The following is a 23,880-nucleotide window of genomic DNA, read 5'->3' on the forward strand; positions in this document are numbered from 1 at the left end:
CTGGTCTGGTCTGGTCCTGCCCAGCCTCACAGCCCACAGATGGCCTCCAGGCACCCAGCAAACAGCAGCGTGCTGGGGACAGCCCGGGGTAAGGGCAGCGGGGAGGCCGCCGGGCCTGCAGGCCATGCTGGGGGCGGGGCACTCGCAGGACTGGAATCCACCAGCCTGCACCTGGGGCCATGCAGTATGGTCTGAGCCGAGTGGTCAGCTCCCCGGGTGTCCCCCAATGCTTGCCCTGACCACACCCAACCTAGCGGGCCTGGAGGCAGATGGCCTGCATCCCATCGAAGTGAGAGTTCTCGAGAGGAGATCATCTGTCCATTGCACGGTCATCCTAAGGGGGTCTTCCAGGCCCAGAGACCCTGTCCATCCGACATGATTCCAGGCCAGGGGCCAGGGCAGGCATGACCCCGCCATGCACTGTGGGCAGCTCCCATTCCTCCCACGGGGGGTGCAGTCCCAGGTCAGGCAGCTCTCCCAGGGTGGCTTGTGACCACGGAGCAATGACATGCTCTGAACTGGGGTCCACGTTCCCTCCTGGCAATAGGTGGGGTCCACACTCCCTCCTGTCAATAGGTGACAGGCCAACATGACCCCCCCAGCAGGCCCATGGGTGGGGGGCTTGCATTGGCTTCCACTCCTCCCCAAGGCCTTGGTCTGCCTCACACGTCAAGGGACGATGTCCCTGACAGGCCCTGATGAGGATTGCTGCAGCAAGGCCACGGGAATGACACGGTGACCTGCCAGGGTTCCTCCACTCCCATCTTTGGAGGGGCGCTCGGGGAGGCCAGGCTGCCTGCCCTAACCCTCGCCCAGGGACATGCCAGTGGCCGGACATGGGAAGGGTAGTTGCTCCAGGCCGTCAGTCGCCTCGAGGACCACATCAGCCTGCCCTGCGACCTTGCCCCTCTGCTCCCAGGCCCCCTGCAGCTCTGGGACCTAGGTCCATCCTTTCAGGAGGAGGAAGGGTCTCCTCGGAGACCCTGAAGCTTGGGGTCCAGCCTAGTCCATCCCTGGGCCCCCGCTCCCAGAGGTGGGGTGGAGAGAACCCAGGGATGTTCCGGGCTGGGGTGCATCTGGTGCGGGGCCAACGGTGGGAATTTAAGGAACAGGTTTTTGTGGCTGGATAGAGTGATAGAGGCGGTGCCCCATCAGGGACCTGACAAAGTGACCCGGGCAGCCGTCCAGGGGCCGCGCTCACCGGGAGAGGGAGGCAGGGACCCTGGGGCCCTGGATCCCACGAGACTCAGCTCACTGTGTTTGGGAAGACTCATTGCATGGAGAAATGATTTTTTTTAAAGTCAAGCAAACGTCAAACCTAAAATTCCAGGTAGAGACCCCCCCCGCCAGGGTGGGTGCCTGAGCAGGGCCAGGTGGTCCATGTGGGTTTGGGTGGGAAGGGGATCTGTGGGTGTCTGTTACTCTCTAATGAAGACGGGATTGAGCTAGTGAGGCGATGGGGGACCAGACCACCGAGCATCAGCACGGCCGCCCTGGTGCCCCAGGCAGAAGGGCCTGCAGATGCACAGCCTCGGGCAACGGGGCTTCCTGCTGCCATGAGTGGCGGGGATTTCTGCCGAGCGAGCACGTGGCCCAGCACCTGGCTCTCAGTGAGGGCTCTGCGTTCTAGAAAGATCCCTGTGGGGTGGGGAACAGGCAGTGCGAAGTGAGGCTGGAGGTGGGCGGGGGCGTAGGAACCAGGGCCACCTCCTGGGAGGGAGGGAGGGTAGTGGTGGATGGGGAGACATCTAAGAGGCCGAGTTCCCTCACTTGGTGGATGGATGGGGCAGATGGGATGCCCAGGCCCAGGCCCAGGCTGTTCTCCAGAGAGGGGGGCTCAGAGCCGGGGCCTGGTAGTGGGGTTGGCTCTCGGCTGTGGGTTTGTGGGGTGCCAGGGTCCGGGTTGCAGATGGGGTTCTGGGTGCAGGTACTGATGCCCTGATGATGAGGACCAGGACGATGGGCAGGTGGGTGGGAGGACCACGCTGTTGCTGGAGGTGGGCTGCCCAGGAAGGACCCCCCAAAGGGAGGAGGAGGGCGGCAAAGGTCAGGAGACCTGGCTCACCCTGTGGGTGATGCAGGGTGGAGACGCAGCCCCAGGAAACCCTGGGGGGACCTTGGCTGGACTGTGACCAGTGAGGTGGGCGGGGGGGGGACCACTACAGGTGGCCCTGGAATCATAGTGCTGAAGGGCATGGGTGGGCCAGGTGGGTGTGTGCGCACCTGTGTGGGGTGGTTCGGGCCCACAGCCCCTTCTGCGTCTGCTGGCCCTGAGGAGCGCCCAGGCCTTGGTCTCTGACACCGTCCCGCACAGAGGGCTTTGTGGGGGAGGGCCTGAGCTCAGCAATGATATCTGAGGAGCAGGTGAGAAGGATGCAGAGCGGAAGGTGTGACAGAAGCGGAGTTTTGTGCCAAACAGATTGCGCCGCCGGTGGGCAGGACACCCCGCACCGCCTCCAGGAAGCCGGCCAGGCACGCGGTCCTCGGGTGCCCAGGAGCCAGGCGGGTGAGTCGGTAGGTGAGGGTGTGGGTCTCCTTTGTACTGTTCTTATTCTCAAAACTTTTCTGTAAGTTTGAAACCCTTTCTACAATGTGAAACTTCTCTTTGACCTTCCACACAATGAAATTCTTGAGCAACCATGAGAACAGATGACATGGGATGTGGAGACGTGGGCGTGGCCCATGCGCGGAGGCAGGGACCACAGGGCCGGCCCGCAGGGACAGGGGTATGGCAGCGGGGGTGAGGGGGCTACCCCGGGACACGGGGATGGACAGTGGCGGTGCCCCCGTGGAGCTGGAAGGACTGGGACTGGCCCGGCTCAGGGGCTTCCCAGGAGGGGACACGACTCAGTGGGGCTTCCCGGCCCCCTTCATCTCCAGCCCCGCAGGCCAAGGGGAAGCCCGAGTGGGGCCCTGGGGCCAGAGTTCCTCTGTGAGTGAGCGAGCGTCCGCCTCGCCTCCGCAGCCCAACCCTCTCCCCAGCCCGCCGCGCCCCTGCGACCTCCTCTCTGTGGTCCCTGAGCCCACGCTCTGTCTGGGCCCAGATCTGCCTTTGCCCCCAGTGGGGACTCCCCGCCCCCCCGACTCCTCCTGACAGGCTGCTGGGCTCAGTTTCCCCCACTATACAACTGGAGAAGGGAGCATCCGCCCCACAGCGGCCAGGTGGGGAGGGACCCGTGGCTCGTCTCCAGGCTCACAGACACCAGCTGCCTCAGCACCCGGCCTGGAAGCATCCCTGGGCTGTCCCTCGGCTGCCCCCACCCCACCCTCAGGTCTCCTTGATGTCACCTCCTCCAAGAAGGCTTCTGTGAGCCCTTGGCCCCCAGGGCCTGGCACGTCTGGGCCTGGGCATCCATTACCAGAGGGGACGGGACAAGAGTCTGGGTGTCCACTGCCCAAGCCATGTACCTCTGCTCCCCTGGCTTCCTGCTGCCATGAGTGGTGGGGCCCCCCTCAGCCACACTGGCCGCCAGCCTCTCCCCATCTCCTCGCCAACGTCCTTCCTGGATGCAGAGCCTTTGTCCCGAGAAGGGGCCTTGCCCACAGGAAGACCCTCCAGACAGCTTTGCCCACCGTGCCCACCTGCGGTCACCTGGGACCCTCCACCTCTGAATCCCTCAAGGCCAGCCTTGGGGAGGAGCCCCCGGCCCTGCACCCGCCCCTCACTTGGGAGGGGATTTCAGGCAACTGCAGGTGCAGACACATGCCAGCCCACCCTCCCTGCTGACCCCTAACCCCACCTGCCAGGTCCCTCCAGGATCCTCTCACCCCAGTGACCTGGGCCTGCCTTTGCCAAGTCAGAACTCAGTGCCTGTCACCCCTTCCCACAGTGGCCACAGCCCAGGGGCACGTATGCTGAGTGGTGACGCTCCCGCCCTCACCTGGCCCCAGGGGCCCCAGCTCTGGGATCTCACCTTCCCTGACCTGGTCCCCAGCTGTCAGATGGGAGAAGGAGACACCCGCCTCACCGAGGCTGGGTGAGGAGGGACATGGCTTGGCGTCCCCAATCCCCAACCTGTCTGCCCCCAGCTCCCTTTCAGAGTCCCCGTCTCCATCCATCCCCAGGCTGCACCTGTAGCCTCTTCGTGCTCCTCACACCAGGACTCCAGGACCCAGCTCGCTGTGATGGAGGGAAGGGGACAGAGTCACCCCAGGCAGCCCCACAACAAACCTGCCTCATGTCTGTGGAAGCCCCTGGTGATTCGTCTGCAGGATGCTGGAGTAGGGGAAAGACATCCCGTCCCCCCACGACCCCTGCCTGTGCGAGCCCAGCGCGTTCACACCGCTGGCCCTGGACACCTTCGCTTGGCCTTCCTGCAGTGCCTCCAGCCCGGGGCATCCATGTCCCGAATCGTGTCCCACCCAGACTTTCCCTGCTTCATGCCTGAGCTGGTTGACCAACCACCCGGACCCCCAGGGTATCCTGGGCACCCTGACTTCTCGCTGCCTTGCCCTGTATCCCTTGCCCCGTATCCTGGAGATGGCAGGCAGGAGCCTACAACATGCTGCCCTTTCCCTCCTGGACACAAGTCTCGGGGGCCAGTGAGGCTCTGCCCCTGAGCTCCTGTTGGCGTGTGTGCCCAGCCTGGCCCCTGGACCTCGCAGGATCTCTCCCAGTCTCCCCGGCCCTCCCCGCCCCTCCCCTGCCAGCAGGGACTGTGGGGTCCTGGAACAGCTGCAGGGCCTCCTCCCCACCCACAATGGCCCCAGGGTTGGACTAAAGTGAAGGTGGAGCCCCTGAGGTCCCCCTTCCCCAAGTAACAGATGCCCGTGGCCACAGATGCTCACTGTCCCTGTCCTGGAGTCCAAGGCCCGAGGTCCAGGTGCAGGCAGATGGGGTCCTCCTGGGGCCTCTCTGTGTGTGTATGGACTGTTGTGCTCTCCTTGGGTCCTCACAGGGTTGGCTCTATGCGTGTCTGTATCCTGATCACTCTTCTGTAGGGATCCCGGGCACCCTGGATCAGGGCCACCCTGGTGAGCCCGTGTGACCTCAATCACCTGCGAAGCCCTCAGCTCCTGTGCGGCTGGCTGTGCCCCCAGGCCTGAACATGTAGAAGAGCCCACGACACTCTCCTCTCCACATGGTCATATTTATTTACCCGCTCAGTGTTCTTTCCTGAACCCTCAAAGCACCCTTCCCACTGCCCCGCGTGCCCACCTGCAGTGCCAGTTGCCCCAATCATCCCCAATCCCGCTGCCCAGCCTTTCCAAAGGCCCATGGTTTGACCTCTGCCACCTGCCATCTGGCCCTGGACGTTGGCACGTGGTGACACTCCTTCACCCACAGTGGCTTGAGCTCAGGCCTCAAGGGCCTTGTCTCACCCCTGTGCTCTGCTGGGATGCCGATTCCGACCGATCAGTTGTCCATTTCTGGCCTGACCTGTTCTGCGTGTTGACCCCTTCCCCATTCTTGACCTCTCCTCGCTCCTCTGTCCACCCTCCTATGCCCTCCCTCGTGTCTTGTCACCCAGTGTCACTGGAGCGTGTGGTCCTGACCCTCCTTCCCTCAGGGACCCATTGCCCCTGGGCCTTCCAGGCCACCTTGCCCATGGACCCAGCTGCCCCTAGACAGTGGCCTTGGCGTCTCACCAACAGCATGGAGTCACTGAAGCCCCCAGGTCCTTCTGTGCTGCCCGCCCTGCACAGACCCCCCTCCTGGCCTGGCTCTCAGGGCCCCGTGCTCCCTGGCTCAGCACCTGTGGTGCGAGATGCCCGCCTGGCACCCACCCTGCCGCCCACAGAGCTTGCTCCAGCCTTGGATCGGCTTGTGGCTTCACTTGATCATGCCCTGGGTCACTTGTGTCACTGGACACTGCACCAGATTGGGAGGCATGAGGACGGATGGGACAAGATCTCCATCCTCTCTACACCACCCTCTTGTGGTTCTGAACAATGTCAAGGAGACAAACGATGGAGGATCTGTGTCTTGGGCAGACCATCTCCTCGGAGGGCACGGGCAGTCCTGCCAGTCTGGATGGACGCTGGGTCCCCGGGATGCCCTGGCCCTTGTTTGTGCCCACTGGTCCGGGCCAAGTGGAGATGAGGGCCAGGTGAGGTGCTGCCTGTAAAGGGAGGCATGGGAGGCCCAGTGGGTGATACCAGGAAGAGGGCCAAGGGCAGCAGGGTGACCCAGGATTCTGGGGGAGCTGCAGAGCAGGTCTCAGGGCCAGAGCTGGAGCTCAGACTGTGGGCCAGATGACTGTCCACCTGTGCTGACTTCTATGCCCTCTGCCATTTGTGGGGTGCAGGGGGAAGGCTGGGTGACCCTGGGGAGGAAGCGGCAGTGTCTGAGCCGCTGCGGCACCCTGTGCACCCCCAGGCCCCACCTGGCACTCCTGGAGAAGGGAGCTGCCTCCTGCCCTTTGCCCCCAGCAGGTGGTGGGGAGGCAGGGGCTGGGTGGCTATCTGGAGTCCCAAGGCCAGAGCAGAAATGGATTGTCCCCGACCCCAGTCCCCAAGGCTGGAAGCCCCAGCTCCAGGTGCAGGCAGGTGGGTCCCTTCTGAAGCACTGAGGTAGAGTCTGTTCCGGTCCATCCCCCACTACTGGTGACTTCCTGGTTTCTTGGAGGGGCTCCCTGGCTTGTAGCCGCACCCCTGCCTTCACCTCCGTGCTTACCTGCTCACCTTGCCTCTCCCTGTGAGGGAGTCTGACTCAAATCTCCATAAGGACACCGCCACATCGGGTGAGGCCCCCCTCATGACTTCACCTGCAAGGACCTCCTTCCCAAGTCGGGGCCTATTCTGAGGTCCTGGGGGCCAGGGGGTCCCCCTAGGCATTTGGCCCCAGCAGGGGGGGTTGGGCTTCCCTGGGTCTGTGGGGTGGGGGTAGGCAGGGAGGAGGGCGGCACGCTCCCAGGGCTGGGGGGTGGTCACACGTGCCAAGGGTCTGAGAGGAGATTAAACAGGCGGGTGGGCAGGTGAGGCCAGGCCTCAGAGGCCAATCAAGGCAGAGCCGGACTCGTGGACCTGGAAGAGCCTGCACCTGCTTTCAAGCACCTGTTTCCCTTGTGAGATTCTTCATAAGTTTTGGCCCAGAGGCCCCACATCTTCCTTTCATCCCAGGCTCCATGAGTCTAGGCGCTGGTCCAGCTTTCAGGCAGCAAATGGCAGGGTCGGGAAGCCACATGTTGGGGTGCCCGCCTCCACCTGCCCTCACCCACCTAGCAAGGCCCCTACATTCCCCAGCTGGGGTGTGGGGCCAACCTCACTGCAGGCCACAGGAAGGGACCTCGATAGTGGGGGACTCCTGGCACAGCCTGTGTCCCTGGGGATGTTGGCCAGGATGTTGAGGCCCAGCCCCCATGCAGATGGACATCCAGCTACCACATCTTCATCCAGGTTGGAAAGCGAGTGACCCCTGGAAACACCAGAGGGGACAGGAGAGGCCTCAGGCTGAGAGGTCCCTGGGGGCCCTGTGGGTTTACCTGTGCGGCCCTGGGCCTGGTCTGGGTCTCAAGCCCTGCCCTGTAGTCCCTGGGGTGAGTAGGAAGGCCTCCTGGAGTGGGGTGTGAGGGGGCTCGCAGCCACCCATCAGCTTGCCCCCCAGGCAGGCCCCACCTGATGGATGCACCCTCTGGGGCCCTGTCCTGGTTCTGCCTCCCTTTGCCCGCAGAACTCTGCAAGTCCCTTCCAGCTGAATTTTTCAGGCCCTTGGCTGACCAGGGTGTGGCTGGATGGCCCGGTGCTCCCCCCTTCCTTTCTGGGGGCCCCAGGTCAGCTCGGCTTGCCAGAGAAGTGTGCAATGCCTCCACGGCTGGTTCTGGGTTCTGGCCCTCACCACCGCCCACCACCCCTCACTGACTTCTGAGCCCCTGGTCTGGGACCCCCAACAGCTGAGGACAGTGGCAGGTGGAAACGGCCTCCCTGGGGAGCTCCTGATTCCCCTGCCTCCAGTGCCTGGTGACACTGCCCGGTGTGGTGGGCCACAAGCTCCCCGAATCTGGGGGTGAAGGGGTCAGGGGAAGGGCAGCAGAGTGCGAGGAGCCCAGCAGCTCAGGAAAGTAAAGGAAATGCAAAGAGAAGGTGTGGGGTGTGCAGCGTGGCGGGGGGCGGGTCCATTTCCCGCAGGTCCCCAGCTGTCTGTCCCTGAAGAGCTCAGACCAGCCAGGGGGGCCTGCGGTCAGTGCATCTACACTCTGCTCTGCAAGCACCCAGGACAGTCCATACAGGGAGGCCAAGATGCTTAAGGCAGAGGCTTGGGACCAGAACTGGCCAGTGCTCATGGGGAGCCAGCCTTACACAAAGAAGCTACCAGGCCAGGACTATGGGGGGATCCATGAAGGCCTGGGCGCTCCCCGACAGGCATCGGACACTGTCCCAGCCCCTGCACCCATCGCTGCCTTCTCAGGGCCCCTCTCTGTCACCCCTGCCCCTGCAACTTGCTTAACACTTCCTGATGGTTGGTTTTTTCTCTGCTCTTGCATCAACAAATTAAAAAACAACACCCAACCTCAGCCCCAGTGTGCTTCAAACCTCAACCTGCAGCCGGAAGGGGGAAGTGAAACCCGGCTGGGGGTGGGGGCTCTGGGGCCAGCCGCCTGAGGAAGCACCCAGAGCCACAGGGCGCACGCACGGTGCGAATCGGCCCGACGCCAGCCCAATGGCCGAGGCTCCGAGCCACCCCAGCTCCGAGGAGCAGGAAAAGCTGTTGGCAGAGAACGATGCCGGGTAAGGGTCTGTTCGGGTGCACAGAAGTTGCTGCATTTACATGGGGGCCGGGGGGCAGGGGTCAGGAGCGCTTAACCTGGCGGTGGATGGAGCCATGGGGGGACTCCGGGTGGCACAGGGGCCGCAGGGGCCTTCCTGGGCCCCCATCTCACCGTGCGGGGAGTGGATGCCTCTGCAGCTGCGCTTGGGTGGGACAGGCCAGCTTCGCCCACCAGTCCCTGGGACACCTGGACACCTGACGCAGGGACTGGGATGGGGCCTTGGACAAGCAGGCCAGAGCTTTGAGGGCAGGAGGTGGGGGGGGATGGTAGGGAGGGGCCCGGGGCCAGGAGGACTGCCCAACGGGGGATGCTTCTCCCCAAGACCTTCAAAGTTTGTGCTTGAGGACAGGCGGGCTCCCTCCCCCAAGCTGCCTCCTCCCCACCCCTACCTCGGTGATGGAGGAGGCTGAGGATGCTGGCTGGTGCCTGTTCGGAGGTTGGAGATGGGACGCGAGGGGGCCATGGGCTGAGGCTGTGCCCTGGCAGGAAGGCCCACCTGGGCCGCCGCAGCCAGAGCCGGGCAGAGGGCCCGCGGAGCCGCCGCTGGGTGCCAGCCTGTGCAGGCACCGAGGAGGGCTGCTGGCGGGCGGGCGGGTGGCATCCCCGCTGAGCCAGGCGTGGGGGTCTGACGGCTCCAGGGCGCAGATGCCAGCAGAGATGAGAGGCAGCGTCTTGGGGACAGGTGGGGCTCCGATGGGGCAGAGCCATGTTCAGATGGGGGGGGCAGGTGGGGGTGGAGGCCCCCAGGCCTGGAGGACCGTAGTTGGGGATGCTGCCCAGGCAAGCAGAAGGGAAGGAGTAGGCGCCCCGGGCCAGAGCCACAAGCATGGAGATGAGGGCCCTGCGGGGACCGCTGTCACCTGCCCCAGAGCAGCTGCTGGGCAGGCCTGGGGGGGCCACCAGGACCAGGCCTCTGCAGCCGGGTGCGGTGGGGGGCTCCCCACAGCCTCAGGGCTGACTTGCTAAGTGGATTCTAACCCTGGCTCCTCTGTTGGAGGCTGGTGGCCAGGTACTTGATCCTGTGACAATGTCTTTATTCATAATGAGGGAAAAGATGTGTGTGTGTGTGTGTGTGTGTGTGTGCGTGCGCGTGCGCGTGTGTGTGTGTGCGCGTGCATCGGGGGGCGGATGGTCACCTTCTCCTTGCGCTGACCCCCACGGCGCCCTGGCTCGGGGGCTTCGGGGACCAAGCGCTAGGGGGAGGCGGGAGGCCGAGCAGCTTCTGGAAAGAGCAGCGGGGGTCAGGGTGCAAGTGCCAGGCTGGGGCTGTGGGGGCCCCTCGTGGGGGACCCGTCGTTGGGGTGGGTGGGGCCGTGGAGCTCACTGTGTCCTGCCCAGGGGCGACCGACAAACAGCTGTGCCCCACTCAGAAATGGCTCCTCACGTCAGCCCCGTCCCCGTGCTCTTCCAGCCACCGCATGCCCATAGAAGGGCACGGCTTGGGCAGTCTGGCTCCGGCACCCCGCCTCCCTCCTTGGCCCCATCCTTGGCCCCCCCGCTCCCAGCTGTCCTGCAGGCAGAGGAGAAGCAGGACAGCGCGGACCTGGCCGAGGCCTGGGCAGGCGGGAGGCGGGGCTGCACCTGTGCTGGCTCGGTCAGGAGCCCTGCTGGACAAGGGCCGGCTGCCCCCAGGCCCTAGAACCTGGGACCCCGCAAACGTCATCCCCGCAGTGTGGTGTCAGAATGAAACCGAGACCCAGGGTGAGGCAGGTTCTCATTTCACAAGGTGACTAAGGAACCGGGGATTTTCCTGTCCATGGTGGTGAGAAGTCCCAGTGCCCGGGGGGGACTCGTGGCCTGGAAAGCCCCCACCCAGCAGCCCCTGGGAAGGCCAAGGCTGGGCAGGGTCTATGGGGCTGGAGCACTCAGACGAGATCTGCCCCCAGAGCACCCCACACTGCCTGCACCAGGACATCGCCCCTCCCACCTGGCCAGGTCAGGCCACATCCCTACAACTGGGCAGCAAGCTGCCCCCTCAGATGACCCAGTGGGGGGCCACCCCCCTCAGACTCTCCCAGGATGGGGCCACCTCCTCCAGATGACCCAGGATGGGGCCACTTCCCTCAGGCTGTCCCAGGATGGGGCCACCTCCCTCAGATGACCCAGGATGGAATCTCCCTCTAGGACTGTCCCAGGATGGGGCACCCCCCCAAAACCCGCCCTGGGTGGGGTGTGGGCCCCTACTCCATCCACCTGTGGTCTGGGTCCCAGTGCTCTCTCCTCGCTCTGGCTGCCGGGCCGTGGAGTACCCCAGAGCAGAGCAGGGCCACTGGGCTTCAGGGTGGTTCCGTGGGGCCTCCCAGGTGGAGCTGAGAAGGGTCCTGACCCCACACCGTGCGCAGAGGCCAAAGTCCACATGGTGCCAGGGCGGGGGGGTTCCTGTTCCTAGGGATCCTGGCTTTGATGTGTCCAAATCCTGGAACCCCAACCCCCTTGAGGCCCCGTGTGCACCCCAACCCCCCCAGGGCCAGACATGCTGTGCTGGGTCCTCCCTGCCCTGCACCCACAGACAGGCCTCACCCTGGCCACAGCCCGGCCCACTCCCCAGCTTGGCACGATGCCCTCTCCTGGGGGTCTCCAGGCCATGGCCCACCGTGCTCTTTCTCCATGAAGCCATCAGACCCCCCCGTGGAACCACTTACCACGGGGCAGCAAAATCCATGCCCCCTGGGGGCCACTGGAGGCCTGCTCCGGTCATGCTGGCCTCACTCCCCTCCAAGGTCGGCACTCCCAGCAACTCCCAGTCCCACCAGGTGTCAGACCGACCTTCCCAGCACTACCTGGCTGTCCTGTCCCTTCCCCAGGTTTCCAAAGCCTCCTCCAGCTCAACTTTGGTGACCATACCCTAGGTTCCCTGAGCATCTGTCACTTCCCATGGTCCACACTGGCCTGTGAGACCTGCCTCTGTCATGGGTCCTGGGTCCTGTCCTGGGAGCCCTGGTCCTGTCCTGGGAACCCGATCCTGTCCTGGGAGGTTCAGTCTGAAACGCTGGTTCAGTCCTGATAACCCTAGTTCTGTCCTGGGTGCCCTGATCCTGTCCTGGGTGCCCTGGTTCTGTCTTGGGAGCCCTGGTTCTGTCCTGGGAACCCTGTCCTGTCCTGGAAACGCTGGTTCAGTCCTGATAACCCTAGTTCTGTCCTGGGAGCCCTGGGCCTGTCCTGGGTGCCCTGATCCTGTCCAGGGTGCCTGGTTCTGTCTTGGGAGCCCTGGTTCTGTCCTGGGAACCTGGTCCTGTCCTGGGAGCCCTGGTCCTGTCCTGGGTGCCCTGATCCTGTCCTGGGAGCCCTGGTCCTGTCCTGGGTGCCCTGGTTCTGTCCTGGGTGCCCTGATCCTGTCCTGGGTGCCCTGGTTCTGTCTTGGGAGCCCTGGTTCTGTCCTGGGAACCCTGTCCTGTCCTGGAAACGCTGGTTCAGTCCTGATAACTCTAGTTCTGTCCTGGGAGCCCTGGTTCTGTCCTGGGTGCCCTGATCCTGTCCAGGGTGCCCTGGTCCTGTCCTGGGAACTTGGTCTTGTCCTCGGAGCCCTGGTCCTGTCCTGGGAATCCTGGTTCTGTCCTGGGAACCCGGTCCTGTCCTGGGAGCCCTGGTCCTATCCGGGGAGTCCTGGTCCTGTCCTTGGTGCCCTGGTCCTGTCCTGTGAGCCCTGGTTCTGTCCTGGGAACCTGGTCCTGCCCTGGGAACCCGGTCCTGTCCTGGGTACTCTGGTCCTGTCCTGGGAACCTGGTCCTGTCCTGGGAGCCCTGGTCCTGTCCTGGGAACCCGGTCCTGTCCTGGGAGTCCCGGTTCTGTCCTGGAAATGCTCGTTCAGTCCTGATAACCCTAGTTCTGTCCTGGAAGCCCTGGGCCTCTTCTGGGAGCCTTCGTTCAGTCCTGAGAACCCTACTTCTGTCCTGGGAGCCCTGGTCCTGTCCTGAGAATCCCGGTCCTGTCCTGGGAATCTGGTCCTGTCCTTGGAGCCCTGGGCCTGTCCTTGGTGCCCTGGTCCTGTCCTTGGTGCCCTGGTCCTGTCCTGGGAGCCCTGGTCCTGTCCTGGGAACCCGGTCCTGTCCTGGGAGTCCTGGTTCTGTCCTGGGAGCCCTGGTCCTGTCCTGGGTGCCCTGGTCCTGTCATGGGAATTCTGGTCTTGTCCTGAGAACCATCATAGTCCTGTCCTGAGAGCCATGGTTCTGTCCTGGGAGCCCTGATCCTGTCCTGGGCACCCTGGTCCTGTCCTGAGAACCATGGTTCTGTCCTGGGAACCCTGGTCCTGTCCTGGAAAACCTGGTTCTGTCCTGGGAAGCCTGGTCCTGTCCTGGGAGCCCTGGTCCTGTCCTGAGAACCATGGTTCTGTCCTGGGAGCCCTGGTTCTATCCTGGGAATCCTGTTCCTGTCCTGGGAGCCCTGGTCCTGTCCTGAGAATCCTGGTCCTGTCCTGAGAACCATGGTTCTGTCCTGGGAGCCCTGGTCCTGTCCTGGGTGCTCTGGTCCTGTCCTGGTGCCCTGGTCCTGTCCTGGGAGGCCTGGGCCTGTCCTGGGAACCCTGGTTCAGTCCTGAGAACCCTAGTTCTGTCCTGGGAGCCCTGTCCTGCCCTCTCCCACCTAGGCTTGCTGGGCTGCTCCAGCTCTGGATGACCCTGACAGGGACAGCAATTGGGTGAACAGTTGTCTCTCTACCACCTAGGCTCCTAACCCCCACTGCCTTTTGGGTAGGACATGGCTCCTGGTCCCAGGTGACTCAGGGATGCCACCTTCATCAACTCTCCATGTGCAAAGCTACGTGGCAGGAGAGGGCAGGGACCACCTTCGGGGCCACTCTAGTCAGAATCCCTTGCTGGGCTGTCTGCCCCTGCAGACTCTCTGGGCTTGCCCTCTGGGCTCCAGGGTTTTTAGGAGAGAGGAGGACACAGGTCCCCTCAGGGTTATAGGTGGTGGCAGGGCTGGAAGGGAGAGGCTGAGTTGGCCAAGAGGCTAGGAATGCCCTGGATTTCATATTCCTGCACCACAGAGTGAGGCAGAGGGGGAGGGCCTGTGGCATTGGAGCGGCAAGACCCCACGGCTCAGAAACCCCCAAGAAGCCAGATGTCCTGGTGGCCCGTCCACCCACTGGCCCTCCCAGGGAGGCTGGATGATACTTGGTAGAGCCAGGATGCAGGGCTCTGGAGCACCCCCTGAGGAGGGAGGGTGGGACCAGGACCGGGCCCTGGTGGCAGGCTGGAAGGCGGTGGGTTAGGGGTGGCACCCTGGGGCTCCTTCCCCCCACCCTGCCCAGGGGCCAGACCTGACAGCAGCAGTCAGAGCAGGCTCAGGCCTTGGGACGCCCAGATGGGCCTCCTCTCCTCCTTCCTCCAGGTCAGGGGGCTCAGGCGCCCGGAAGTTTCTCAGAGAGGGGGAGGCTGAGCTCAACCCAGATGATGGATGCCTCCTCCTGGGCAGGGGCTCACGGAGGTCACTGGCTTCCTCCTGCTTTCCATCTGGGTCCTGTCACATTCCTTCCCTAGGTGGGGGACAGGGAGAGGACACCACACCACACTCCGGGACATTGCAGCCCCCAGCCCTGCTGATTCAGGAAGCCGGAAATCCTCCCCTGCATCCTGGCCCCTCCCTCCCTGGTCCCCATCTGCCTTCTCATAAAAACAAAACACAGGAGCCACACGGGGGCAGTGCCAGGAATGTCTCGGGACCAGAAAGGGGCAGGCACCAGGCGGGGTGGCAATGTGGACCAATGCACGACCCCACTAGCCTGCCCCTGGCTCAGTTTCCCTCAGAGGGTGCCAGAGTTATGGAGAGCCCTGGGTCAGGAAGATGAGGGTTCCAGCAGCTTGGCTGAGAACTTGGGCTGTGATCTCCTGGGGTCTGAGTTCCCAGGGCCTGGGGGAGAGGCACGGGGTCCCAGGACCACGTTCAGCACCTCTTTCTGGGACAAGTGAGCCTCAGTTTCCCCGTGTGCCAGACTTCATCAGCTCTTTTCATAGCCAGTGAGGTACTTCATAGGGAAAAACCAAGGCTTAGAAGGGCTGAGTGTGCTGTTGAGAGGCACTGTCCCCAGCCTGGAGGGATGCTGGCTGGCCCTAGCTCGGTGTGTCTCCTAACAATGCTGGCCTGTAGGGACCCTCTCTGGGGGACCTGTGTCCCCTGCAGGCTCACAATCAGGGTCCTGGGGACCTGACAAGGCCTCAGGGGACCCAGGGTGCCTGGGCTGCCCCCTTGGAGTCGCTCAGTAACACCACATAGCCCTGTGGATGGCTCTGCACCTGCGGGTTCCCACCAGGGCGAAGGAGGTGCCTCCTGGAAACTATCCAGAATAGGGCATAGCTAAGAAGACAGCTCCAGGGACCTCCCCAAAGATAGGAATGGGACATGGCAATGTCAGAATAACCTGATTCATTCTAGAAGCTTCTCTCCCAAGAAATCCTCTTTCCAGGGGCTTCTAACACCTTCTTGGAGGTTGGGGATCGAGGGCAACCAGCAAAGGGAGTTCTCAAACCTTTGGTAGGTGGGAGTACACAGCCACTGGCCCTCAGCCCCTGCCCCTACCTCACTCCCATGAAGCTGGAGAGAGGGGCTGAGGGCCTATGTGGGGTATAGGGTGGCCAGGAGATTAGGAAATTGAGGAAATCAGGCCTCCTAAGCCTGCTGGCCAGTATAGCTGTGTGGTGCCAGACACAGGCAGATAAGAGGTAGAGGTGGGAGGTGGGGAGGAAAGCCCCTCATCCTTTCCTGAGGCCAGGCCAACTGTCTCCAAACTCCATCTGCTAACTGCCTCCAAGCTGGGAAACTGGGAGTGGGTGGGGTGGGGTAGGGACCACTGTCTCGTCCTACTGGCTGGGAAGGAGGGGCTATCTGGGAACTCAGAGCCTGCCTACGGTGCCCTCTGAGGCACCCACATCCCCTGGCAGGAGTGGGAGAGACTTGGGCCTTGGAGCCTGCAGTACAGGCAGCTGTGTGGACACACAAAAGACAGCAGGAGTACGGGGTATGACAGGAGTGGGGGGAAGTAGCAGGTTCTCCGCCCACCTCAAGCCTCAGCTTCCTCAGCTGTGCACAAGCTGTGTGGGAGGAAGAGGGGAGGGTCACTGCCCTGCTCTGTGCCTGTCAGGCGGGATCTCAGAGGCTGCTCCTTCCCACTTCTCACAGATGTCTATGCCTCTTCCTGGATGTAACTGGCTATTTTTGTGGCGTTGCTTCTGAGGTAACCAAAGGGTGTCTTCTCTTCCTCCCCCAGCTACCTGCCCTCAAAAGAGAAATAGGACAGATGAATCTAGCCAGTTGATTTTGGAGGAACCTAGAAAGAAACTTCAGTCTTTCAGTCTCATCCCCAACCCAATCTCACCTTCCTCACAACACCCACCACCCCACTACCCTGGCCCCTCTCCCTTTGCTGGGCTGAGAGCCACATAAGACAGATAAGGGCTCAGGGCATTTGGAGGCTGCCTTCTCTGTAAGTCAGGGACATTTCTCTATCCAGGGTCACCTCAGGAGCCATGGAGGCCACCTCCTTACCCTCTCTTCCCACCCACACCTGGGCTCCACTGCCTGTTGCATGTTTCATTGGGATACTGCTTTGTGAGAGTGTGTGTGTTGAGAATGTTTGAGCAAGAAGACAGATTCCTACTTCTTCAGCCTCTATTTAGGTTCTGCTGTAATGCTCAGCCTACTGGGACATGAAGAGCTTGTCTTCTCTTTTATCTTCTTGAGCTACAAGGTTATCACAAATGAAGAAAGAAAAAGCTAAAAGACTTAATGATGGAGAAAAGTATGAATGAAAGAAAAGTGCCTAAAGGAAGGAACAGCTGGCTAGCTGGATGATTGATGGACAGATGGATGGATGAGTGGATATAGGTAGAGAGATGGATAGACGGGTGGATGAGTAGATGGGATGAATGGGTGGATGGATGAATGGAGATGGATGGATGTGTAGATGGATAGATGAGTGAATGGATGGGAGGATGGATGGGTAAATGGATGTGTGGTTGGATGATGGATAGATGGATGGATGGATGAATAGGTGGGTGATGGATGGAGAGATGGATGAGTGGGTGGAAGGGTGATGGGTGGTGGATGAGTAGATGGGTGAATGAATGAATAGCTGGATGATGGACAGATGGATAGATATGTGGATGGATGGTTGGATAATTGGTTGAGTGAATGGGTAGATGGGTGGACAGAGGGATGGATAGATGGGTGGGTGGATGGATGGATTAACTGGTGAATGGACATATGGAATGGAAGTATGGGTACGCTGATGGGTAAATTGATGGAATGCTGACAAATAAATGATTGGATAGACTAATAGAAGTTTATCAAGACATGTGGATGGATATGGTTAATGGGTTGATTTTTAGATGGACAGACTGAGAAATACAGGAAGTGATAGATAAATAGAAATATGATAGTAAACAGACATATGATTGGTGCTGGATAAACTATTGAAGAGGCAGATTGATGAATAGAGAAGCACCTACGCCAGGAATTTTACACTCACTCTTCTCTCTTTCTAGAACACTTCCTCCTACCAGTGTATATAGCTATCTTAAATATTTCTCAAGTTTCTTTTCAAATAAGGAAAAGATTATTCCTTTCTATGAGGCTTTCTTTGACTATCATATATAAAATATCAATCTCTGCCAAGACTCCATATCCTCCCGCCCTGAATTATAGTTTTATCACCATTATCTATAGTTTTATCTATATAAAACTATAGTTTTATCACCATTTGATATATTACAGTATGTACTTATTTGTTTATTTTTGTTGTTGCTCCAGCTAAACTGTCAGCCTTGTGAGAGCATGGTTTTGTTAATGCTAAATCTGCAGTACCTAAAAAGTGGGTACAGTAAGTGTTCAATAAGTTTGTTGAAAAATATATGGATAGATGAATAAATATATGAATATAAATGGAGTTATAATAAATTGTTATTTATGATGTTATAAATTGTTATAAATGGAGTTATAATAAGATAAATATAATAAATTGATAGTTGGATGAGATACGGATGAGTGAAAGTATAGATAAAAATAATAGTGATCTTTATGGAAGGCTTACTAGGTTGCAGCAACTATTTTAAGTTTTAACTCATTTGAATGGCTTAATGGGCAAAGTAATGGGCAAATATATATATGGAAAGATAAACACGTATGAATTTATGCACATATACATGGCTTGCTAGAAGGGAAGATGGATGGACATATGGATGGATGGACAGATATTTGAATGTGTGTGTGAATATGATTGATCAGTAGTAAAATATTTGGAGAGATGAATGAAAGTAAGGACAAAAAATATTTTGAGAGATAGAAGAATGTTTTAAAGAATAAACAGCTCACTGGTTGGATAGCTAGGCAAATAGATATACAAATTGGTGGTTGAATATATACATAAGAGTAATTATTATATATTTAGTGATAATTATGTTTCCAGTGGGTGGAATGGCTAGCTGAGTGGTTCTTCTAAGTGTTTTATATGTATTATGACATTTAGATAAACAGATGGATGAGTGGGTGTCGGAAGTGAATGGATGCATGGAGGGATGGATGAGTATGTGGATGAATAGATGGGTGGATACTTGCTCAATGAAGAAATGTAAAGAGAGATGAATAGACATGGGTATATATGTATTGATAAATGCTTGAATGGATTGATGGAAGGATATATTGTGTTTATATGGATGATTGAATGGATACATATCCTGAGAAGTTGATGGATTAATAATGATGCATGGAAAGACAGATAACTATATAGGGAGGATGGATGAATGAGTGGATAAATGGAGGATGGATAGATGGATGATGGATGGGTGGGTGAATGAATGGATGGATGGATGATGGATATGTGAATGGATGAATGGATGGATGGATGAGTGATATATGGGTGATGGATGGATGATTGGTTAATGGGTAGATGGATGGATGGATAGATGATGAATGGGTGAATGAATGGATGGGGTGGACAGATGTTTGGATGGGTGGATGGATGAATAGATAGATGATAGATGAATGATGGATGGATGGGTGAGTAGATGGATGGATGAATGGATGGATGGATGATGACTGAATGGTTGGTTAATGGGTAGATGGATGGATGGATAAATGATAAATGAGTGAATGGATGGATGGGGGTGGACAGATGACTGGATCAATAGCCAGATGGATGGAAGAATGGGTAGATGGATGGATGATTGGATGAATGGGTGGATGGATGGATAGATGGATGATGGATGAATGGGTGGGTGGGTGGATGGATGGATGGGAGGATAATGGATGGAAAATGGGTGGATGAATGGATAGATGATAGATGATGAATGGAGGGATGGGTGAATGGGTGATGGATGGATGGATGGATGATAAATGGATGATGGATGGATATGTGAATTGGTGAATGGATGAATGGATGGACGAATGGATGGATGATAGATGGTTGATGGATAAATGGGTGGTTAATGGATAGATGGATAAATGCATGGATAGATAGATGGGTGGATAGATGATGAATGGATGGATGGAGGGTGGACAGATGGATGGATGGGTGGGTGGATGGGTGGATAGATAGTTAGATGGATGGGATGATGAATGGAAAATGGATGGATGGATAGGTAGATGATAGTTGGATGATGGACGGATGGGTGGGTAGGTGGGTGGATGGATGGATAGATGATGAATGGGTGAATGGATGGATGGGTGGGTAAATGAATAGATGATGGATGATGGATGGGTGGGTGGTTAATGAGTGGATGGATGGATGGATGGATGAATGGATGGATGGATGGATGGATGGATATATGATGAATGGGTGAATGAATAGATGGAAGGTGAATAGATGAATGGATGGGTGGGTGGATAAAGGGTTGACGGATGATGGATGGGTGAGCAAATGAATGGATGGGATGGATGGTTGGTTAATGGGTAGATGGGTGGATGGGTAGATGATGAATGGGAGAATGGATGGATGGGGAGTGGACAGATAGGTGGGTGGATGAATGGGTGGATAATAAATGGATGATGGGTGGATGGGTAATGAGTTGATGGATGGATGATAGATGGGTGATGGGTGAAATTTTTCCTTCTTTTGAACAAAACTATGCTTTGGCACGTTTCCTTCTGGCTCTCTCTGACTGGGATTCCAGATCCAAGAACAAGAGGCAAGGGGGAGATGCACAGATTAAGATGGAAATGAGGCACAGGCTCACCTCCTCTGGGTGATCTGGCTCAACCTGAGGGCCAACCTGGTGGTCCTGCTCCCCTTTCCCTCCTCTGTGTTCCACTAGAATCTTGAGGCATCTGCAGCTCTGGATGGATGCTGGGGATGGTTGGTGGGCACCTTTGCTTCTGTGGCACAACCCCACATTCTCTGGCTGCCCCCAGGGTTGTGGGAGGGGATAGCTGTGAGCTCCCCTCCAGGACTGGCCACAGGACCCCACCTGGTATGTGGAGGGTGAGGGAGGAATCAGAGCCAGACTTCGTGACCCCCACAAGGCTGTGCCAGCCAGCCACCACCTGAGTCACTGCGGATCTGAGCTATGGGCCCATGTGGCTGCCACTGCGCCACGCACGGCCTGCACAGTGACTATGGGTGCAACGCTTGCCTACCTGACCTTAGCCTCCCCTGGTCCAGCCTTGCATCCCCCAGGTGCTCTCAGCCCTGGTCCCCTGGCCTAGCCTGAGGCCATGCTAGCTGGGGAAGTGAGAGGGGCCGTTCCTCTGTGCTATGGGGGATGGAGGGCGGTCTGGGCAGGCAGTCAGCACACGGGCTCATGGTTCCGGCTCCGTCAGCCCCAGCTCTGCAAACTTGGATACCTGTCTGAGCCTCGGTTTCCCCACACAGGACCTAGGTGCGGTGGCTGTGAGGGTTGTGAGCCGGGCAAGCTGCTGGACATAACTGCTGGGCACTGAGCTGGGCTCGGTGACGCCCTGCAGACATGAGTCCAGTACCCGCCTTGTCCGGTCACTCGCCCGCGAGCGTTCTCCAGTGAGTCATGGCGACTAAGCCCAACCGGAGGAACAGTGGGCTGGGCTGCACCTCCCAGGCCTTGGCCAGAGCACAGGGGGCAGGGGGCCCGCCGGCCAGGGCACCATACTGACCTTGTGCCCACCAGCCACCCTGGGAGCGTGCTCTCTGCTACCCAACAGGGCAGGCCGTGTTAGTCTGTGCCTTGGGGGTCTCTCTGCTCTGACCTTCCAGTGTGGCCAGGCATGTGCTCGGGGGGGCAGCAGCCTCCCCACTGGGGGAGCAGAGAGGATTCCCCCTCGAGGTGATAAGTGGAGCAGAGAGCTGGGCATAAACAGGGGAAAACTGGAGAACCAGGAGGGAGGGGAGGGAAGGAGGGGGAGGGAGGGAGGGGAGAGAGGGAGAAGAGGAAGGGAGGGGAGAGGAAAGGAGGGGGAGGGCGGGAGGGGGAGGGAGGGGCACAGAGATAGGGGCAGAGAGAGACACAGAGGGAGAGGAGAGGAGACAGGGTCTGAGTGTGGGAGCAGGGAGGGTCTGGGGGCCTGCAGGGAGGGAGCAGAGGGCTAGGCTGGGGGGGGGGCAGGGCAGGGCAGGGGGGGCTTGACCCAAGAGATCCAGAAAGGCGAGGACAAGAGGAGGGCCAGAGGGCTGGCCAGGGCAGGCCCAGGGTGAGGGGAGAGGCACAAAGGGATGGAGAGGCAGATGGGGGGGGCTGGATGCCCCGCAAGTGGTGGGGATGAGCTGCAGGGGGAGAGTGGAGTGAGGCCGGGGCGCTGGCCGCCGAGGGGAGACTGTGCCCGTCCCAGGCCGCTGAGGTCCTGCTAAGCCCCAGGGCTGCGGGGCTGGAGGGTTTTCTCTCTGACATTTTTACTAGTCTCGGAAGGAGGGGGAGGGGGAGGGGGAGGAGGCCGAGGGGGGAGAGGGGGGCTGGGGGGAACAAAAGGGAAGCAGCTGCTAAACGTCCTGAAGGAGAGACCCACAGAGTCCGTGAGGCCGTCCAGACGGGGACAGACGGGCACCCAGACGCCCGGGGGGCAACTAGCGGGGAGCCGGCCCAGGAGGCCCCCCCCCGCCCCTACCGGGGCCAGAGGGCCCAGGGTGGACAGAGCAGGCCACAGACAGGGAGACGGGGCGAGCCAACGGGGAGGGGGCGTCAGCCAGAGAGCCCAGACGGCCAGACAGACGACAGACGACAGACGGGGAGACAGCGCAGATCCAGGGACACAGACAAGGGCGCGAAGGCGGGGGCCGGGAGAGAAAGGAGAGAGGAGGGGGAGAGGGGTCCTGGTGGCAGGAGGAGGAGCAGGGGGAGGCCAGCAGACAGAGGCCGGCGGCCTTTGAAGAAGGAGCAGCAGCGTCCCCAGGGCTGGGGTCAGGCCAGGTCGCCGGCCGGCGGGGCCGCCAGCAGCATGAGCGGCTCGGCCCTCCTGAGGAGGAGTTCCAGCCAACGGGGCCTGGAGAAGCTGGTGAGGTAGGTGCCCTGGCCCAGGCGGGGGCAGGGCGGGCAGGGCCGGGCACCCCGGGCAGGCGGGGGGCTGTGGCACAGGTGCGCGGGTGTGCAGGAGGCCGTGTCGTCCTCCCGCCCAGCGGCCCTGTGCGCTCTGCTTCCCTCCTGCGCACCCGCCCGCCGGCCTGGGCAGGGCTGCTCTCCCCGGGCACCTTCCCCTGGTCCGGGGGCCTCTGCCCAGGCCCGCTGCGGGAAGTGGGTCCTCAGCCCTGCTCCCTGGGCCTCGCCTGAGCTCCCGCTGGCCCCTGGCGACCACCCTGTCACCCCTTGCTTTACAGATGATGACGCAGGACTTTGCGGCCACATTCACCAGCCCCCTTAGAGCACCAGCCCTGCATGGGAGGTGCTGCGGGGCCATGGTGAGTGCTTGGGCCTCAGAGTCAGGTCGTCACTGGGCTGGACCCCTGGCTCCAGCATCTCAGGCTTTTGGGCCAGGACCCTAGCATCTCTGGGCCTCAGTTTCCTCCTTTGTAAAGCAGTGGCATGGTGGTACCTATACCTGGAAGAGGAGGAGAGAGAGAGCAGAAGCAAAAGGCCAGAGGCGGGCTCAGAGCCATGACACAGGCTGCTCATCACATCACTCTGAGCCACCTGCAATGTCCTTCCTCCTCCTCTACCCTTCCAGGCATCGAAGGCCCAGCTGAAATACTGCCTCCTCCATGCAGCCTGCTTTGGCTTCTCCTTCGACGGCCCGGAGCATGCTGCAGACTGCATGCTCCTGGAGGGAGGGACAGGCATGTCAGCATCCCCAGCTGTACCCACGTCCTGATTCTGGGAGGGAGGAGAGACAAGGTGTTCAGGTGGGCTGAGAGCAGCCCTGGGCCCCTCAGCTCTGTCTGGTTGGGGCCCTCAGACCCTGAGTGACAGCTCGCCCCTGGCCCCACCCAGGCACGGCCCAAGGGCCACCCCTCGGTGTTGGGACCAGCAGCTGGGTATGGGGCCCCCGCGGGCCATGCTCCCTTGCAGCCCCACCCTGTCCATTCATGAGGTGAGCCTGCGAGTCAGTTCCTGAGCTTCACACCTGTTGAGTCCTGGCCTTGCTAACCAGGGGACCCTCGGGCAGGGCTCCTCCTCCTGCCCAGTTGGGATGTGTCCTCCCAGCAGTCACTGCTGTGGTCCCCCTCCAGAAAGGACTCAGTGGTGCCCGGGTCAATCCCAGAGGCTCATCAGTGCTGCTTAACAAATGGGGAAACTGAGGCCCAGGAGGACAGTCATAGAGTCCACGGGGGGAGCAAGTGCTGGGCACCCAGAGGCCCTGCAGAGGCCAGTGGGCCAGAGAGAGAAGGAAGCATCCCTTTGAGCTCCCCACGAAGTCCTGCGGCTGGGGGGCCAGGTGGGGGGCAGGCGAGAGAGAGTCTCCCAGAGAATAACACCAGGGGGTCCGGTCCAGCTGTGGTGAGCGAACCACACAACTCACATGGTGACGCTCACAGGTGTGAGCCACCCACAGGTGGCCAGGTGGCCACTGGCATCCCTGCCACCCTCCCTGACATCAGCACCTATCCTGCATTTCACAGGCCGCGCTTCCTGAAGCCCGGGCAAACGGCCCTGTGTGCCTATTTGACGGACAGAAAGCCAGGCTCAGTGAGGCTGGTGACTTGCCCTGGGGCACCCGCGCCCACCATCTCCCCACTTCGCTGGGGGGCCGCCTGGGTGTGGGGTGGGAAGGGGGACGCCAGGGGCAGGGTGCGGCGTCTCTTAGTGACAAGCTCATGTGGAAGCCAGCAGGGCCGGGTGTAAATTGA

The 23,880-nt window shown here is 60.0% G+C and overlaps 1 protein-coding gene across 4 annotated transcripts in view; it reads left to right on the top strand.

Annotated features, from left to right (window-relative positions):
* The first annotated feature begins 8,508 nt into the window (after positions 1 to 8,508).
* The window catches only part of LSP1 (lymphocyte specific protein 1), a 39,329-nt gene continuing 23,957 nt past the window's right edge, over positions 8,509 to 23,880 (top strand). For 2 of the 4 annotated variants that reach the window (XM_049096268.1, XM_049096269.1), the window contains exon 1: positions 8,509 to 8,667. In XM_049096268.1, the coding sequence (XP_048952225.1) occupies positions 8,600 to 8,667 (68 nt within the window). In that variant the 5' untranslated portion in view covers positions 8,509 to 8,599. Of the gene's footprint in view, positions 8,668 to 21,544; positions 22,100 to 23,880 lie in introns of those variants that run through there. The other 2 variants (XM_049096266.1, XM_025451872.3) reach the window with 1 other exon arrangement.

The sequence above is a fragment of the Canis lupus genome, chromosome 18, assembly GCF_003254725.2.
Source record: "Canis lupus dingo isolate Sandy chromosome 18, ASM325472v2, whole genome shotgun sequence".
Classification (NCBI taxonomy): Eukaryota; Metazoa; Chordata; class Mammalia; order Carnivora; family Canidae; genus Canis; species Canis lupus.